Here is a 20,564-nt window from a genome sequence, read left to right on the forward strand (position 1 = left end):
TGAAGAAGATGCCAGTACTATCAGAGCAGATTTTGTGGTACTGAGGGTTCTCTCATCCAATCAAAGCCCAATGGCTGTTGTAGGAACAGGCGGTGACTCCCCAAGGTCAAACATAGTGCTTACATTCCAAACAATCTTCAGGAAAGCAAAGTCCAGCTCTTTTGTGAATCCCCATCTTCCATCTAACTAGCCCCTTTGTTTGCATGGTAACTATGGGCACCTATGCATGCACTCCGGGGGGCAGGGTGCATTTTAATTAGTGCGGCTCTAATTAAAATGCCTATAGCATCTCATGTATTCAGCGACCGCATGTTTCAGTGGGGGTGCTTTAACTAAAGCTCATTTGACAAACTTTAGTTAAAGCACCCCCATCGCCATTTTGAAACCTAGGGATGCTGAATACACGAGACACTGCAGCATGCTAGATTTGATTAATCAAGTCCAGCAGACTTGATTAATTGAGCCTGCACTGATGCATTCTAATTAGAACATGTTGGAGCACATGCAAAAGTGCCCTAAGTGCTTTGCTGGAAGGTCAAGTCTGGTGCTTGTAGCATTTACAGCATCAGGTTCCACCATTTTTCTCAATAATTTGCAGTCGGGGCCAGGGCCTCTATACAAATGGTATCTGATGTACAGAAAATAGGTTCAAGGGCACAATGACTACAGAGCACTGTCAACACTTGAGTGCTGACATCTCCATCTTGCTTTTAACCTCCCAAACACAATTTCTACATCATGCTTTGCAAATCTGTGTTTGAACAGCTCTCTACCAGGGTCTGTAAAGTTGCTTTGTGACTTCAAATCCCAGAGGAGCACTGAATATACAGAGCCTCTATCCTGGTGGCAAGAGGCTTAATACCCTCTGCCCAGGATTAAGGATAATGGGAAGAGCAGCAGTCCCAACTACCATGCCTTTGTGGTGAGGTGTGCACAGCTCGGCTAACAGGATGCAACCTGTTGGTTGACTTAGGGATCTGAAAATTCAGTCAGAGCCCCTTCACCTCAGCTGAGCCATAAGAACCAGAAGACAATTCATTATAGAGGGCTTTGAGCCAAGGTACATAGGAGTGAAGCAGAAGATCCAATTTGCTTCTTTTAAAAAGAAGCTTCAGGAAAACTAAAATTTCAAAGCTAGCTCATGTTGAGGAATTTCCAAAGCCTTGGAACAAACTCCATGGATTTTGAGTCTTCTGTAGGAGCAAACTGCATTTTAACCTCAATGGTAGAGAATATCAGGGGAGAATCTCTCCCCTAACCTGATGCAGTTTGTATAGAATAGTAGGGCTAGAGGTAATAGCCACGTGCTCGGTATTGGAAGCCGAATCCCAGGGAATAGAGATAAGAAACACTCAGACAGCCTTTTTCATGAATACTTGCCATTGGTTTCCTTTAGCCATCTGCTTTCTGCTCCCCTTCTCGGACATCAGGTCATGAACGCTAGCAAAACTGGCACCCAAAGCACAATTTTCCCCAGGATGTGATGCTCTGCAAACATCCTGTGAAATACAAGCATTTCATGGCTATCTTGAGTTTCAGATAGCAACAAAGATTACAACCTGAAGTTCTGTCTATAGAAATAAAATTAATGCCATAGCCTCTTGGAACTTGCATACGACTGGGGAAAAAATGGAAACACAACGAAGCTGGTTACATCCATCATCAGTTGAACAGGTCAAAGCGGAATTAGCTGTGGAGAGAAATCATAACATTTTGAAATTCGAGTTCCGAAATTTTTCCCCAACAAAAGTTGTTAAAAAGAAAGAGTCAAGACAATTAAAATATTTCACTAACATTGCTGGAACATTATACTCAAAACTGCAGGGTGCACAGGAATACTGTTTTGCAGGAGACTGACAATTGGTTCAGCTCCAAGTAGGAATAAAACCCAAAGATTTCAAAGTTCCCTTAAAAAAAAGAACTGGGGGGAGGTGGGGAGGAGGAACAATTTTATCTCATTAACACTGAACGCATAAGCAGTTTTAGACAGCGGCTGATGAAGATGCAATATTCTAAATAATATCATTTACGGATCTTTGATTTTAACACTAAAGCTCTGTATTCTAATTAGATCTCGTCAGACTCTTATGGCAACTTAGCAGACTCGATGACGTCAAAACAATTGGCTGCCATTTCACTGAACTATCTACAGAAAGTATGAAGTTAGAGGAGAGCAGGGATGCCAAAGATACGGCCTGCAGAGATGTTTCATCTGGCCCATGCGACTCTTGGGAGTCTGGGGTCAGGACCAGGGCCAGCGATGCTGGTTAACCTCCAGAGCTCCTTGATGCCATTTGTCATGCCCCCTGCCTCTAGCCCCACTACTGGAAGCAGATCTGGATCTGGCCCGCAAGAAGCCTTGCGGTCTGGATTCAGCCTAGGGAGCCCAATGAGTTCGATGCTCCTGGGCCAGAGAATCAAGGAGTTAAGCCCAATGCGTTTGATGCTCTTTTTGGCCCCAATGTTCACAAATAAGCAACAATTCTAGTATTGTCTTTGGTTCAAGAAAGTATTTATTACATGACACTTACGTGTTTCTGCGCATACAGTATTTTCTGATAAACGTCTTAGGGAGAAAACATGCCATCAAACATAATCAAGCCTCAACTCTGAGCCATGCTAAAATGCCCATCTATCAGCAACAGTACATTTTCACTGGTTTTAAAGTTGTTATTAATATGAGGCCCCAGATTCCACACTCCACAGTTTATTGATACAAGTAGAAAATCCTATTTCCCAGTTACTCTAAAGGTCAACATCAGCCTCAGAGTACTGAACAGAAGCTGTGTAATAGAGTCTTTGCTGGCACAAAAAGCCATTATTTCTTTAAAACATTAAAGCTCCCCCCTACACACACACACATCCCTTCCCTAAATAATTTTTTGTAATATCCCACAAGTAAACCTGTGCTAACTTACTGTCCCACATGCTTCCTCTGGTGGGACTTTGGGTGGAATTCCCCCAGCAAAATATAGGTCATAGAAAGTTGACCTTTCAATCAGTGCCACACTGATTTCATAGCATGGAGCCCAATTTCGCTCGTATTTGAAGTTTTATGCACGAAAAAAAAATCAACAATATCTCAAACATAAAAGGTGATTATTAAAAGGTGATCACATTAAAGTGATGTCATACATCACCATAGTTTTCAGTTGGCATTTACAACAGCATTGTCCTGTTTTTCCAGGTTTTTGAGATCACTGAGGTGTAAGCTTCACCTGTTGACCTCTGAGATATCCCAAACTAGAAGCAGGCTGTAGTAACTATGAGGTATCTGTTGGCAAGCACTGACTTTTTTTTTTATTAGTGGGTATTAAGTATTTCCTGGAACATTTTTATTTCAGTAAGCACAGCAGAGGCAACATGGCTAAAAATGAGGTAGACTTAAACTATTTACCGAGTCCCTGGCTGCACTCAAAGCCTGGTGTGCTAATGTTGGTGGCAAGTCATGTTCATATAATCATGTCTAGTTAGTGCTGGTGGTTCATAAGAGGGGATAAAAAAAAGCCCACACTGCAGCCTTGATTCCTTAGACTTGCCCCAACAGAAAGTGGACAGAAGCTATTGACTTCAAAAGAGCAGAGAGCCTGACCCTTAGCATATATAGACATCGCAGCAGTGGTGGGCACCCTGCAATATCCCAAAACCTTGTCCATCTACTCTCACCAAACCTGGAAATACACTGCAGAAGCCACTCTGGGGATGCCCCCACAACCACTCTTGAGATTCAAGTCTTTGGCTGACTTGAATACAGCTTCTGGGGATGACCTTGAAACAACTTCACAGCACATTTCTGGATTTTGCATGAATAGGCAGTGTGCGCTCATGAACTGCCCTGCCAAGGTAGACATACCATGTAGTTCAAGACATATCTGCAGTGACACTGGCAGCTAAGACTTTTTTTTAAAACCTATAATTAGCACACTTAGCATAGAGAACAGCACTGATTTTAGTACAACAGCAACGGCTGCTGGAAAATAGCTAAGTTCCACTGGGTAGGTAGTTCTTTCATGGTATGGTTTCAGCTATAAACATGAGATTTGGAGTCTGGGTTTTATATGAAAGCAATTCTAGCTGTACTCCAAGCCCTGCTGTCACAAGGATTATATTCCAGCTCAGTAAACTTAAGAGTGAATAAGATTTTGAGTACAAAACAACAATGAAAAGCAGCACAAGACACTACTATTAGCTCAACTCCTCTGGTAAAAATGTCTTTGATTATGCTTTTAGACACTGAGTGCATTCAGACATCTGTATTTCATCATCAGTGTGGTCTATTCTCCCATTAGGTACACAGATACTTTCCACTAACACTGGAGTTCAGAGCAGTTTGAAGGGCTGATAGGTGTAGGACAGATTCAACTCTTCAGCTATATGTACACCAAAAACAGCTTTTGGCACTCTGAGTCCTACTTCATTATTTTCTCACAAGCCAGATTGAAATTTTTCTCTCATTTGTGTGGACATGGAAAACTAATGTTAAATACCAATCGTAATTGTGTAGATCAGTGGGTATTGAACACAGCTGCCTGCAAGCCCAGTGGGAAAGTATTTCCCAGGATATTGGGCAGGGAACCAGCAGAAAGGTAGTTTCAGACATGGTGAAGATAAAACTTTGGAAGGAAAAGGTATGACTGGGATGGCATTTAAAGACAAATATCCAACTTTGCAAGTGATGCTCAGCCTTGGATTACAAAGCCATGCCATCTGGTCTGTGGGTCTCCCCACAAGTACAGCAACTGGATGGCCAAGGAGCAGCTGCAGTGTAAATTGCCCCCAGAGCTGCAGCTCTACCCAGGATGCTGAATCAACAGACCAATTCCATGCTGGATCAAGCCCACAGACTGACCCCGTGTATGGGATCTGGCCTGCGCACCAGCCCTGAGCCATTCATCTGGACCCCAGGACTACAGAGGTTGTGCCACAGGTACAAATAAAATACCAAAAACAACACTGCGTACAAGACCGTGTACCACCCTAACTGTATAATACAGCAGGTTAAGCTCTTGGCAATGGGATGTTAAGGAATCCATTAAGAATGAGTTTTCAGTGACAAGAGCTTTATAACCAACAAGAAGGAGTAAAGTGCCATCCACTATATTCAACAATTTACCTGTTACTTAAATGTATAAAAATAGCATTTACATGTTATGCTGTACCTTAATTCCCTAATGCTTTACATGTCTATACAACCAAGTGGTGAATATGATGTGAATGTATCATTAAATGAACACTTTATTTTCTACTGGCATGGATTTAATACTAAACAAAGGGTGTAGTATTGTATTTACTGCATAGTAGAACTCTGTATTTGCAATGCAAACAAGAAATTAGATGCAATATTTTTATTCCTGTCATGAAATTAGACATATCTTTAACAACAATTCCAATTCATCACAGTGCAGAAGGCCTTAGTATTTCAAAGATTTATTCAGGCATATTTTGTATTAATACAAAAGTAGAGACTGAGAAAAAGCCAGAGTAGTCTATACACAATGCACAGTCTGTGTACATTCTGAAGCCGTACCTTTTCCGTAAGTATTTATACACTTTTAAAATTAATCCCTTTATCCAGTGATTTGGAATATTTGATAGCATCAGAAATCCCGTATTAACAGAACCGTTACATTGTGTTCACGTACATACATACCCTTCAATTTCCAAATAATTCAAATGGTTGAGAAGATATGGCCTAAACTGGTTCTGCACTATTTTGAGGGACCTGATTGTACTGATTGGCTAGCTAGTAGCCAAGAGTTACATGATCTAAAATCTCAATTTTAGAATCGGTTACTCTGTGCTGCGGCATATATTAATTGAATTAAAAAAAACCCCTTGAATTAAAAAAAAAAACAACCCTTGGCCCCAGTGGAGGAGTTAATGGTAAAATTCCTATGGAATTTGCCTGTGCCAGGATTTTGTTCCTTGTTTCTGGACACACACTGGGCGCATTCCTCTACCGTTCTGCTGCTGTGCAGATGCCTCACCCAGAAGAGACAAAGCTCAACTGGAGCACTTTTAGATCGCTTCCACAGGTATTAGGAGAGAGCGAGTGTGAAAGAGAGAAAACTCTTTTTTTTTTAAAAACAGAATACTACAATAGCCAAGATGGCTACATGGTTACTGCTGCACATCTTCTGGATGAGAAAAAGGGACATGGACAACAGTTACTCTGTGAGGTGGAACAGCGATGCTTTTAAAACTACATACGTTATAAATGTGCTGCAGTTTTGAAGGCTACAATGCAAGTTTCTAGAAAAATAGAGGTGGCCAAATACCTTGTTCAGAAAGCACCTCCAGGGATCCCAGTCTGAGTTGGGAAAAAAAAAAAAGATTGGACTACTCCAGGGAAAAATAATTCTCATTGCAAACCTCATCTTTAGTTAATGAATGCATTTATATATATGTAAAATCAAAACAAACAGATAACCCCCTTCCCCCCCACCCTTGCTAACTACAAGGAACTGTTGATGGTCATCCATATCTAAGACAGACACGCTTTCTGCACATGAAGGCCAGTCCTGCTGCTGCACACGAGTGGCAAGACCCCTGAGCTCACAGACACAGCTGCAGGATGATGGTACTTACTCAGAGATAACTCACCATTTTAAAATTAATATTTCGGAGTAATTTAAACGATAAGGATTATTACTACAAGAAATAGCTTCTTAAGTTGTCTCTTAAAGGATATAGAGAAGTTGGCTCTTCAGGTACCCTCCAAAGGTGCTACTTTGCAAGTTCAAATTTAAAGCACTTTGCTCTATGATGCCAGGTGTGCAAATGTGTATATTTAATATTGCACATAAAAATCATCTAGCTCTGTAATGAAAACAGGACTGAGAAACAGCGTTCTCCAAAAAGAACAAAAAAACCCTACCTGTACATATTAAATGCTAATTTAAAGAATGCCAAGATTATTCAAAATCTAAGCACATAATACTGACAGAAAAATGTTAAATTGGACAATCTACATATAAATTACATTTGTAAATACTTGTACAAATTATAAACATTTAATACCCTTAATTTCACAAATCAGCTACATCACTGTCAAACAAAGGATCTGTTCAATGAATTAAAAGGATTTTCTCCCCATAAAGAAAAAAAAAAAAAACCCTCACCACCCAGGAACAAAAAGGGAAAAAATCTGCAGTCTTTGACAAAGCACTAGAAAGAGTTAAAGCATTTCAGCTTAGAGAGGTAGTGCTAGCCACATCCACCTAGAAACTCATATTTAAGCTATGATGAACAACATAGTAAAATGTAGAAAGACTATAAAATTTACAAAAATAAATAGTTTTGAATGTTTTAGAAAATGCAAGATACTTTGCTGACAAGTGTCTCGAGTCTGGTTTTCCAACCAAAGTGAAGAAAGATTTGTGTCTCAATATTTTTAAAATATACCCATATCTCTAGTAATGCTGTCGGATCTGTACTATCCGAACATGCAACTCAATGTATGCCTACTTGGCATGCATTTCAATATTAAAAATAAAATCTAGTCTTAGTAAGAGACCACCTTATATGAAATTCATTTTACATGTAAATTCTTCAGATAAATTAAAAATTGCACATACACAGTTTATTCAGAGGGGAATGAGGGCTGGGAAGGGCATGTGCATATTTCCATACAAACACTGTGGAAGGAAAAAGATGATTGCACAATTTCTTAAATAAATATTTCATTTTTTTTAAAAATATCTGCCACTTGTTTGCTTTATAACTTTTGGAAATATTTTAAAAGAATCACCCAGGGACAACTGCATTTTTCATTTTAAGAAAATTCTTTATAAAACTTTCCCAGTGGCTTTATCATCAAACCATAGTTAAGTGGCAGTATAGAAAAAGTATCTTTGGATAAATAATAAATATCAGGATCCAACAAGAATTTCCATGATGTGGTCTAGCTCACTCAGATCTGTTCTACATATCTGAATACTGTTTGTGGAGGAAGAATTGCAAGTTGGGAAGGTTTTCAATGTTTCTTCTGTAGTAGCAGAGGGTACTCTGGATGGCATCTGTGGAGGACAGCAGAAGTCCGAATCATACATTGAAGTGTCAATATCTTCAAAGATGTCGTCTATAGCCAAATCCTTCAAGTAACTGGTTGAATTTGAAATTTCAAAGGAACCAAACACACATTCAGCTCCCTTCAACTCTTGCCTATCATCTTCTAGTTTTAGACCTACATTTTCTGGAGACTTTGGTTGATCATCTCCAGCAGGAACCAAACAAGTAGGTGGGCTTATGTCTTCCATGAAGTCCAAATCCTTCAGAATGGAGGAAATGGCAGATGACATGTCATCATCTGAAACCATGAGCAGACCGTTTTCAATTGGCTCCTCCGCAGACCGCGAGTCACAACAGTTAGACTCTTGTTGGTTAACACCTGAAAGCAACTGTGCAGAAATTCCAGCTGAATCAACTCCTGTGTAGTTTTGAGAATGAAGGCCAAGGCCATTGCAGACATTAACTGGCTGCTGGCTAGTCTCTTGCCTCATTTCTTCTTGAATTTGCCTCACTGTGTTGGCTATGAGGACAGAGCGGTGTAAGTCTGGTTCCACCAGCATTTTGTAAGTTTGTAACTTGGTGAGGCACATGTTCAGCACTAACTGCCTCTTAAGTGGATATGTTAGATTCCGACTGGAATCAAAGGCACTTGAGAGACCAGCCATGTTTTCCTCATAGTCACTCAGTTTGCGTTTCAGACCTCTCCCCAACATGAACCTGGAAAAGAAAAAAAATGAAGTTAATGCTATATGCTTTTAAATATCATCACTGGAAATCACCACACTTCTTTTGCAAAACTATGTTCCCAGTAATGGGAACTGTACACCAGTGGTTCTCAGCCAGGGTGCCACAGCACCCTGGGGTGCCTTGAGATCCTTTCAAGGGTTCTGCAAGATGCCACAATGTTAGCACTGTTAAGTTTACAAATAGTATTCACAAGATAAACCCAGAGATTTCAAATAGAAATCCACAGAGCTGTGGTCTTTCTGAGTTCTTTGCAACAGAAACTGGTCTACTATTTCTCTGTAAGCAAAAAAAAGTAGAAACTAAGAGCCTGCATTTTCCAAGGGGTCCCTCAAGTCTATCCAGGAATGCTTCAAGTCTAAAAAGATTGAGATCCACTGTGAAGAGAATTTGCATGAAAGTTAATCAGTGCTAGTGGAAACTGAGTGCATAAAGCCATTTCAAATCAGAATAAAATCCAAGAAGTTTCCACTAGCATGATGTAGATACAGTATTTCTTACCCACGATTACTATTCTATATCAGAGAATAGAATACTTCAACTATACAATAAAATATACCTCATTAATTACAAAGGACTGCAAAATTGATTAAAAACCAAGACAGTTTATGGCTGGAGATTTATTTATTTTAATTAAATGTTCAACAGCTCTGCTGGGCCACATATTTTGCACTACAGTGGAACCCATACGCTTTATGGGGTTAGGTCCTTACCCACCAAGAAGATGGGGGTTTGTGAAGTAATAAAGGGTATACAAGCAGTCTCAACTTACGTTCTGAGTTACGTTTATAAAATGACACCCTGTTTCAACTTCGACGTCAGTTTTGACTTTACAATGCTTATCCGACGCAATGCCACACCAGCGAACAAGTTTGCTGCATTGCCCATCTCCCTGGAGAACATCTGGCCAAACTTCTTTGGACATTTTCTTTAGAGCTGACAAGGCTCCAAAAGAACCTGCAGCCAAGTCTCCTGAGAAAAGTCCAACCAAGAGCCCTTCAACAAGTCCAGCAAAGTCACCTCAAAGAAGTCCTTCCAAAACAATATGATTCCTATTTACAATATAAATACATTAATGTAGCTATATTACTCATCTATAATTGACTGAGTACAAAATTCTGGGTTATTTTTGGTGAAAACAGGGTACCGGGCTTCGGTTCAGGAACCAATCCCCCATTTATAACATTGCTTCTTATGGAAAAAAAATCAGTTCCAAGTTACAAAGTTTCAACTTAAGATGCAGTTTTCAGGAACCGATTGTGTCGTAAGTCCAAGGACTGCCTGTACTACAGAGTTACAGAAAATGGCTGCAGAGGGGACCGCCCTACTTCAAAGGACCCCATTTTCTTATCAGTGGTGCAGGACTACAGCAGTGCTCTAGTTGACTGGAGAAACCATGCCCTTTGAAGTACAAAGGTGCAGGCAAACAGCTGTAGAGATCATCTGTCACTCAGCAACCTGCTGTGAATTAAGAGGGTTTCAAATCACCTGTATATGAATGATCTACAGCATAACTCACTCCTTTCACATGAGCCTAACAGAATTAAGGAGGGATGCAACAAAGGTAAGGAAAAGGATCATGATTATCCTGCTGCATAGGGAGGTTTATGTTTAGAATTCCCTTAGTTAAGCAGAATAATTATTTTCATTATAATTCACCTACTAGTGGATACCATATTTAAATTTAAAAACTATTTTCAGAGTACCCTGAAGAAATATCTGTAAGGGTCAAAATTTCCCTAAGTCTTCTCTCTCTCTATTTTTTCTGATTTGAAAAACAAGCTGGTTTGAATGGAAACTGAACTGTGCAGTTAAAATAACTTTTCCTGTTAACCACACACACAACTTGTCCCATACACTTGCAAAATGGATTCTGAAGCTTGGTGTGTTAAGTCAGTAGCTTAAGTATGTCAGTCACTACATTTCAAAAGCATGGTTAGATAACCTCCAAGCAATAACTAAAAATAGGACACACAATAGAAAAAGCTGTGTCCAGAAAGGCCCACATACACACCCAAAATGCATACTGTTTAATACATGCAATAAGTACCAATCAGCCTGAATGCCTAGTCCTTTCCCAAATGCATATTTCTACACAAATATTCTACCTCAAAACATTCATAAGAGATTTCAAACCATTTATCTGCTTATGCCAATGTAAATATTCAAGCAGATTAAAAGGTAAAAGGCAGAGGAAAAACAGCTATGAATTGATCCAGAGATAGCAGGCAGAAGAATTTGCTTGCTACAGCTGCTTTACACTGCTGCTCAAGTTTTCTGCCTGAAGACAGGCAGTTATTGCAACAATGAGCCAGAGAAGTAGTTTGATTTAAAGATAGATAATTTTTTGCAAAGACTACTCTCAACTTTTCAAACTTCAGAAAGAAATAAAGCAGCCTGGAGCCCCACTTCATGAAGAATAAAGAACACCCCTTCATGGCTAAATGGAAAGTGCAGGGAGATGACCTGTGAAAACTCTGAAGGAGGCAGGAGGGGAGGCAGGGAACAGGACTTGCTGCTTCTTCCGGAAGATACTGGGCAGATATGGAAGTCACCAGAGATTAAGATGCAGGCTTCTGCCGAGTAGGGAAGGTGGTTTGGGAGGAACCAGGTTTTGGCTGTTAATCTCAAATCCTGCAACCCTGAGAATGAAGATAATTTCCTAGATTCTCTAGAATGAGTATGCAGCTGCCCACCCCAAAGCAAAAATCCTGACGATACACACAGCATTCAGACGTCCCTCTTCCTTAAAAAAAAAAAAAAAAATTCTGAATCTCCTGAGCTCTGTATTTTTACTTACAAAAGTAATGTCATATTGGCCAGTGGAAAGCCTAAACTTTGTGCCTACACCATTCCAATCCCTGGGCTCACCAGGAAACTTGTCTTACACAACTAGTTGGGGGCAGAAGGCACCACCCAGGTTATCAGGAAAGTTTTAGTTTGAAAAGATCAGGAATATGCAACATGTTCCCTGACAGATCTTTAAGTCTTATATGATATCAGAGAAAAGCACGGAAAGTTTTGAGATTTTCCAGGAAGCTGAAGAGGATGAGAAGCGGCAAGGGGGGGGGGGGCCAGGGGAAACACTAGTGAAAATCTCAACCCACTTCAGCTATAGTACACACACCTGAAGAGCAAACATTTTGCTGAAAAAAAAAGTGTTTTGGAGGAAGTTAGAAGCAACCTTAGGACGTCATGTCTTTCAGCCCCCTGCTGAGGAGAGGACATTGCTGCCTAAACCATCTGAGATAACATGAACTTTAAAATGTCCAAAAAGGCAACGTCCCAAACCAGAAAGTTCTTCCTAATATCTCGCCCAAATATCCTTTCTTATGGTTTTAAGCCCATTTCTTTTTGTCCTCTCCTCTGTGGACATAGAATGACCAAACACCATCCTCTTTTATAAAGCCCCCTTTATATTTGCAGAATTACAAAATTACATTTGCACTTTCAAATGCAAGACATTCTTCCTCAGGTCTGATCCCGTGGACCCAAGCACAACATAGTAAAGAACAACATAGTAAAGTCTCCTGTTCTTTACTATGCTGTGCCTGGCTTCTTGACATCAGACCTGAAGGAGAATGTTTTGCTTTCAAAAGCTTGCCTAACTACCCCAACTACACAACTGGTCGCATAAAATGCATCACCTAAGAAATCTTTGCCTCATACGATTTCTGGAACATCACAACTACATCATTCTTACATTACCATGCTGACCACCGATGTCCTAAGGCACCTCAGCACGTCATGATTCAGAGCCCCTCTTCTGTTTCATTGCTGCCCTCAAGTTCTTGTGGGAGTAGTACCTTGTTCATCTGGTTGCTGAAGACATACGTTCTTCAGAGGGTTTCTACCTGCATCAGGAGTTCCAGATGCACATAAGCAAAAGTCATATCCCATTGTACCTGCTGTGGCCCTGGATCTCTTTGGCGAACCTGTTCTTTTCATACGCTACTTGAAATTCATGTAAGGTTTGAAAGCTCTTGGGTATTATTACCTGACTGTGCCTTTCCACTTCGAAAATAAGGTGAAAGGAATAAAGCCCTTTCACTAGGTTCAAAACAGGCAGCTGTTTGCCTGCTCATGGTGGCAGTGTTAATCCTTGTGGCTCCCAGAACAGAAGGGCTACAGAAGTGTCTATCATAGTATAGCTTGAAAATGGGAAAGATTTTCTGCTCAGCAAAGCTGTGGACCGCAGCGTCAGAGTTAGTCTGTCTTGCACCTTTGAATCTCCATCCACAAAGAGTTTAACAGTGGGCTAGGCCAGGGGTTATCAACTAGGGGTAGGCGAACCCCCAGGGGTACATAGGAAGGCCCTAGGGGGTACGCATAGGTGGGTGGGGATGGAGTGCCACCACCCACCACCCTGTGCCGCTGCCTCCCAGGAGCAGGGCTGGGGTGGGGCAAAGGCAGCAGCACCCCTCTAGGCCACACAGGCAGGTGCGCCGGGGGGGGGGGCCCTCACATGTGGCTGCCACTGCTCCGCACCCAGCCACATGCCACCCCCTCCCCCACATCTAGCTGCCAGGGGTACACAAATTAAAAAGGGTTGAAAACCCCTGGGCTAGGCAGTTGAAGGGTCTGTTTTAGCAGATGGTTGGCCTAGATGACCTCCTTCAGTTCCTTCCACCCCTAATATGCTTTGATTCCCCATGGTTGGTGCTTTGTCTTTAGACCTTGACACCAATGACAGCTCAGAAAATGTGTCGCTGAAGTAGTGCTTCCCATCCTCCTTGCAGGATGATTCTACTGCACATGCAGAGCTCCACTTACGTTTGATGTAGGACTTCTGCTCTACTCTTTATGAAGCATGGACATGGGTCTGTCCGTCTTGGGGGTAGTGTCGTCATTATCAGTGTTGAGGCTAATAATGCTGCTGATATCAGTACTGAAGTAGTCAGGATCTGAACCAAGGGCACCAAAGGTTTTAGCACTTTTTTTTATGTCTTCTTCTCCCTCCTCAAAACAGGGGAATAGTGCCTGTCATCAAAGCAATTCTTTCTGATTCCAGCTGGGTAGTTTCTATCTCTTCAGGGTCAGACAAACTTTCATGATTGCAGAGGTAAATTCAATTTTGACTTAACTTACCCTGACCTCCAAGTACAGGATATGAATGAACAGCAGACAGAGTATTTCTCCTGGAAACACCCTTCCCCAAAACAGGAGGCTCCTGCTGTACCCACTGAATAAGGGCTTAAAGCAATATGTTGGATAGCACAGGCACCGACTTTTATTTTTGCCAGGGGGACCTAAGATGATGGACACATTGAAAGTTATACACGTTTCAAGTGACAGCCCTTTTCCTGAGGGGGCCCAGGGCTCTTGGACTCCCCCATATACTCAGCACCTCTGCTGGACAGGATTTAAACCCCACAAGTTTAGCATGTGCCATGATGGTAGCTAGGCACTCTGGGGGGTAGGGAGAAGGAAACTTCCGAATTGGATTTCTTAGCTTCACAAAACAGAACAAAACCTACAGAAATAACAAATTAAAAGACTTAAGAACAAGTAAAGGATCACGGCCTGTCTAGGTTGTGTTACACTGCCTCTGGGTGGGTCACAGCTGCTTCATCTTTTATACCTCTGCACAGGAGCAAAAAGCAGCACTAAGTGCATGCATAAGCCTGACAGGCGTGGCTGCTTGGAAAAAGATTCCAAGTGCACACAGATATGGGCTGACAACGAGGGCCACAACAACACATACTTGAAGAACCACAAAGGAGTTGATCCTTGGATTAAAAATAAATGCTATGGTTTTCCTTCTTGCTTGCATGGGCACCCAAAACTGCAAAAAGAACAGATTTGCTACCACTACGCTATAAGGTACAGTACTGAAAAACTAGCTGCACTGTCTGCAAGAGTGATTTGTAAAACCTTGACTACATGAATCTGGGTTTTTTCATACAACTGCAGAGGGGTTGCTTTCAGACACATTAAGAAAGAAAAAAAAAAATTTAAACTATCATAAATCAGATCATATTTTTAACAGACAACGGGTCCACGTTCTGCATACTGCTGAGGCTTCCCAAGCCCCTTCCACAAGTCGGGTGAATGCCAGCATTAAGTGAGCTGATTGTTGCAGCTGTCAGCTTACTTCCACACATTATCCACAAAAGAGACCGTTGCTAGATTTGGGGGGGCAAAGAAGTATCAGGAGGAAAGTCTTTCACTCCTGGAGATCTTCAGAATTGTAGAAGGCCTGACAGGGCCTTCCTACTATCCCATCCCATCTAGTACAATGGTGCTGAAACCTCTCAAGTAATAGGATGCAAAAAAGGGAGCAGCGTATGGTATTCAGTAACAGTAGGTGCGTAGGAGAGGATGAGCAGAACAGTCCTAGGATGTTACACACGTATGCATATATGCAGAAGGTATTCCTATAGCTAAAGCTAGTCAATACTTTCAAATATAAAGACCCTGTTGTCACGTGCATATACAACTTCTGCCAAACTTCAGCCATTTGGGCTAGGGTTTTTCCTACTAGAGCTGTCTCAGCCTGAATTTTTTTCATAAAGTTTCCATGGAAGTGGCTAAGCCATACCCAAGAATGAGGTTAGAGAACACCTTGAGCAAATTAAAGGCCAAATATGAAATGATTAGCTCAAGAATTTTTTTCTTTTCCAAAGCTGACCTGTGGAAATTCTGGGTAGCTAATTGCAAACAATCAAAAGAAACAGTGCTTTGACCTTTGAATATACACAATAACGTGAAGCGCTCAGAAAAAAGCCAGGTCCTAAGTAATCTCAAACGAGGCATCCAGAATTAGAATACTTTTAAGAATTTTGGCCTTAGCCTGTGCAGAAGTCTATCTGGGTCGTTGGAAGAAGAACAACACTGATATCCCCACCTCACAGGCACGTTGTGAAAATAATTCATTAGTTAGTGGCAATGGGTATATGCATTACAGAACTGCCAGAAGGAAATTAATCATTCTTAATTCAGCACTAGGTTTAAGCAACATGCAGTAAACTAGGCCTGAAGCCACACACAGGAGAAAGATGCAAAGAAATTCGGAGCAACTGCTCATTCATTGACCACCATTTATTTTGTGCAATGAATGAAAAAAAAAAATAGTATTCAATCATATAAATTAAAGATGCAATATAATGCATACATGCAAAGGGACTGAATTAAAAGTGTATAAGCAACCTTAATTTCAGGTGTTTCCTAAATTTTGAGTTTTCTTTTAATGGAAGGAGTATAATGCATATTTATGCTACATTATCAGAACTAAAACACTTATAATTTTAATCAATTTTGTCAAGGTGATTAAGTAGTAATTCTAACCCTCCCAAATTGATGCTAGCATTTAAAATTATTGAAACCCCAGCGACTTTAATGAAAATACTTGGCTAAGCTTCCCATAGTAAAATTCTGGGAGATATATGCATTAAAAATCCTTAAACTGTTTAATCTTACAATGTGTGCGCGCGCGCGTGTGTGTGTGTGTGTGTGTGTGTGTATATATATATCTCTATATCTATCTATCTATCTATCGCACTAGCTTCCATGCATTAACACTTGCAGTTTCTCCCCCTACAACTCACATAAGTTCAAATTCCTTAAAAAAATAGAAGCTGTGCTGGAATAGTCTAGAAATATTGAAGAACATTAAAGCTGCATTTCTACAAACATATGACAACATTTCTTATATGTGAATTCTGAGACCTAAGCAGATTTGTTTTTTAAAAACAGATTTCTAAATCCCTAAAAGACAGGTGACTTTTAGCACGCTCAGTCTTAGTTGCCACATCTTGATCTCTGCTTGCTTAACATGGCTTTTCGCCATTGCAAGAATGCTGCAAGCCTCTTTTAAGAAGCTAAGTACATTAGTAAGTGTAAAAAAGTTTTGAACAGGATAATAAAACCAAAGTAATGTCACCACAGTTTCACAGACAAGATTAAAATGACCAGCATCATGTTTGTTAGTACAGACATTAAACTTCAGTTCTACACCAAATATTTTAAACTACTGACCCACACATGACAAAATCCTCTATTACTAAACAAATTATATTTAATCCTGCCTTTTAGTATCAAGTAAGTTGCGAAGGGAGTCTTCTCTCTAAAGCAGGTACTCTAGGTCTTGTTAGGAAACTTATCTTGTGACCGTATAATAATGTTTCCCAGATACTCTTGTTAAATAACACTGTGCTATTACAGACTGTGAACTATGATCAAATTGTTTAATTTTGTACTGTGCTCCCCACTACAATATTTGATTCAACCACAACATCCTGATCTCCCTATTTCCATGCCCAGACAGTCCTGTATTACCGTTGAGTGACTGATGTCCAGTGGTCAGTCCTTTCAAAGAGGTGACAGCATTGCACAACCTGTTTAATAGAGCAGGACGTGCTAAATCAAAAGGAGTTTCTAAAAATTGTGCTGTGAAACGTATCCTTTTTTCACTCCAGCCCTATTCCAGGAAGCCACTCAACACTCACAATAGGGCCCAGTGAAAGGATCTCACAAGTGCCAATCTGAAAATTGTCATAAGTACAAAGGGAGCAAAAGTACAACATGATACTAGCATAAGATATGTATTTATTCAGTTAGTGACAGAGGTGGATCACAAGCTAAAGATGATACTTTCCATAAATTTATATGAAATTTGCAATGTAAGACCATGTTTTAGACTTTAGAGAACAATTAAGAGGCTTTTTGTTATGCCAGAGCCAGCATAATTAAAGCTCTTCATATTTAAGTATTTCGGGTGCCATTGTCTAACCTATTCATCCAAGATAACACAGTGCAAACCAATAAACAGTCATGCTGGATCCTACTTTAAAAATGATGAAAGCTTAATTAACTTCTTCCATGTTAATAAAACAAAGCAAACAACCGAATATGCTTTTCACTGCTAAGAGGGCCAAACACTTCCCACTCATTTCAAACAAGCAGAGAGGGACTGGCACCTCCAGACCTCATTTGAAGCAGGTGTTCTCTCATCACTCTCCCACTTCCTTCAAGCCCCATGGACACTGCTTTATGGAGATATTGCCCTCGTGGGTCCAGAGCAAGCAACCGTTCTGGTCGAGTCTGAAGCAAGCAATAGCAGAGGGGAAGCATGCCACCAACTGGCACATCAGTAGAGACCGCTGAGTGGTAGGCCTGGTTAGAGCTGGCAGCTTTTCAGAAGCAACGCTCCAGGCCACCAAAAATATTAACATTGTGAAGCCAATTGTAAACAATAGAAAGCTCATGCTACCATTTCACAGGGAGACACCAGCTCCATCTGTCACAGGGACTGATGCTGCAGTGCAGCTGCTGCTGACACATGGTGAGGAAGTGCAGCTGGAAAGAATCACAAAGAAAGCCAGGAATGAAAACTCCCAATTATTTTTGTTTGAACACGTCACTTTAGAATATCCTCTCTCTTTCACACAAGATCTCAATACAAGGATGCAAACGTGTTAGACAACTACCTGCAAACTTAAATTTCAAGAGAGCTTCAAAAATGAATTCAGAAGAGCTATGACTCCATATTCAATGTTATGTACACATTTTTGCTTTTCTTGAATAGCACCTAGAGCTAAGGCTAACGGGGTAAAAAAGGGTATCATCACTTTTGCTATCATCACATGTTGATGGATGTGATCTTCAAGGAACCATTTGTCTGTGTTATGTGGGAAATCATACTATATCAGGGGTCAGCAACCTACATCCTTTGGACCAGATCTGGATTATGGAACCATTTTATCCAGCTGTGGAGCTGGGGGGTTTCAACTTTGTTTTGGCAAGGGCAGCATTGTAGGCGAAAGCAGCAAGTGCAGCTTCAGCTCTCATGGTGCAAGTCAGGCTGGAAGCAGCTTGTGCTCAGAGCTAAGCTATGTTAAAGGCGACAGCCCGCTGCAAAACACTGCTGACCCCTGGACTATTCAGCCACAATGGCCCACTCTGGCCTTAAGAGTTTCTAAACATATGAATCTGACATTGGTCAACCCCAGGGGATTTCCCTTCTGCATAAATAAAGCATCATATTCTGTGGTTTGAAGACTATCTTGCTTATCAGAAATGTACCCCTATTCAAATCTAGCTTACTGCATTATGAAGGGACCTGAGATTACCTATAACAGAATTGGCAGATATGGGTCTATTTTAAAGTTTTAGTAATAGAGTAACTAGAGTTACGAAAATCTCTTTTTTGACTTGTATAAAATGTAGCTCGAGACACACTTCCAACATTTCAGATTTTAAAGCATCCATGACTGCTCTGGCTCTCAAGAGAAAATATCAAAAAACAAAATCTCACTGCCCCAAATGTACAAGATCAGTGGCACAGTAGCGCCAATCACCCAACCCCTCTGCAAGTGGAAGGGAAAAAGAAGGCCAGGCAATTGAGGTTTTCAATAATTATTCAGTTCAAGATTGTTTATCTTGTTGGTTTCTGCAAAACCCAATTCAGGAAGGTAATACATTAGAAGAGAGATTTTAGCACTAATTTTAATTAAGTGAGGGCAAGGACTAGGGTTTTGACAGGCTGTGAAGGGGTAGCATTCCAAGCATAAGGAGCAGCAGGAAAGATCAGAGACAGATGCCTACAATATATCAGCTAATTAACAACAGCTGTCTAGAAGGAAGTCTATTTTAGGTGACATTTATAAGAAATAATAGTTTTAATTCAGAACCATGAAGCTGTGCACAGAACTAGAGACCATGCAACTGCACAAAGCTTACTGTTAGTGCCATCTCCTGAAATTCCTGCTTAATGTCTGTCACTTACATATCCATTTCTCCTAGGTAAATGTCATCTAGTCCCCATCACTGTAATATCTGAGGGCACAGACACATGAGAGTTATCACACAGTAAAGGAGGGTGGGGCTTTATAGCAGGCCAGTTGCGCAGCAGTAATTGTGCATGCTCTTAACCTGGTACCTGAAAGCTAAATGAAAGTGGGCTAATTAAGCTACTGCAGGTCAGCTTTCACTTACCACCAAGTAAATGCAACTCGCACACTAAAACCCTGCCTACCTTTACTTCAGATAACTTGTTCATGTATGCTCATGGCTTTGATACCTCACAACCTTTAAAATACTTGCTAATATACTAATATCTCATCTTAAAATATAAAACTTCTCAGGGCAAATAATACATCTGTCTCAGCTTTTGTACAGCACTTGGCATACAGGAGACCTGATTACAACCGGGGGCCTTTGAGCATTTCCACAACACAAAGAGGCAGGCAGACAGAGGCAAAGATCAGACATTCTAACGTTGGTGGTGGAGCAGGGCACGCAAGGGACATGATGTAAGCCTTGACTGCAGCAATGGATTAATACTGACCACCCAAAAATAAATCATATAACACAGCAAGGTGCATTTAAACTGGTGTCTGGGTACTGAAGGTCTTTGAGGATTTTACAATTGAACTAAAGCTTCTATCAACCACAAGACTGGGGCCTTCCACGAGGTTTAAGGACAAAGGGAAATTTAAGTGTACTTAATTTTTAATTCTAGACAATCTGTGTAAAATACTATACACTGTAGGTACATAGGTCTAAGATAGTCTAAACAGGAATATGCCATTTCATTTCTGGTCTTTGTTACTTCCAAGAAACTAAGCACCTGGGCAGCATAAAACTGTTTGCTGGAGTTAAAATCCAACTGGAAATGGGCTTTTAAGAGGGGGATTGTTACTTGCCAAGTAATTTTATAATAAGAGACATTTTTGGTCACCAAATGTGGCATATGTTTCATACTAGTTCCTCTTCCTCCATTACCATTAAAAGAAATGACATCGAAAGAAGCATGGGGTATTATTGTTCAGATTCTCATAAACCTACAGCTGAAGACAGCCTACCTGCTG

At 40.7% G+C, this 20,564-nt stretch overlaps 1 protein-coding gene across 2 annotated transcripts in view; it reads right to left on the minus strand.

The window, feature by feature from the left end:
- Nucleotides 1-5,020: 5,020 nt before the first annotated feature.
- The window catches only part of LOC102378806 (SERTA domain-containing protein 2-like), a 19,186-nt gene continuing 3,642 nt past the window's right edge, over nt 5,021-20,564 (minus strand). Inside the window, exons 3-4 of one of the 2 annotated variants that reach the window (XM_025213840.1) lie at nt 17,966-18,051; nt 5,021-8,727 (exon numbers count right to left, since the gene is read on the minus strand). In XM_025213840.1, the coding sequence (XP_025069625.1) occupies nt 7,872-8,727; nt 17,966-18,036 (927 nt within the window). In that variant the 5' untranslated portion in view covers nt 18,037-18,051 and the 3' untranslated portion in view covers nt 5,021-7,871. The remainder of the gene's footprint in view (nt 8,728-17,965; nt 18,052-20,564) is intronic. The other variant, XM_006032169.3, reaches the window with a different exon arrangement.

Source organism: Alligator sinensis, unplaced genomic scaffold (genome assembly GCF_000455745.1).
Source record: "Alligator sinensis unplaced genomic scaffold, ASM45574v1 scaffold171_1, whole genome shotgun sequence".
NCBI lineage: Eukaryota > Metazoa > Chordata > Crocodylia > Alligatoridae > Alligator > Alligator sinensis.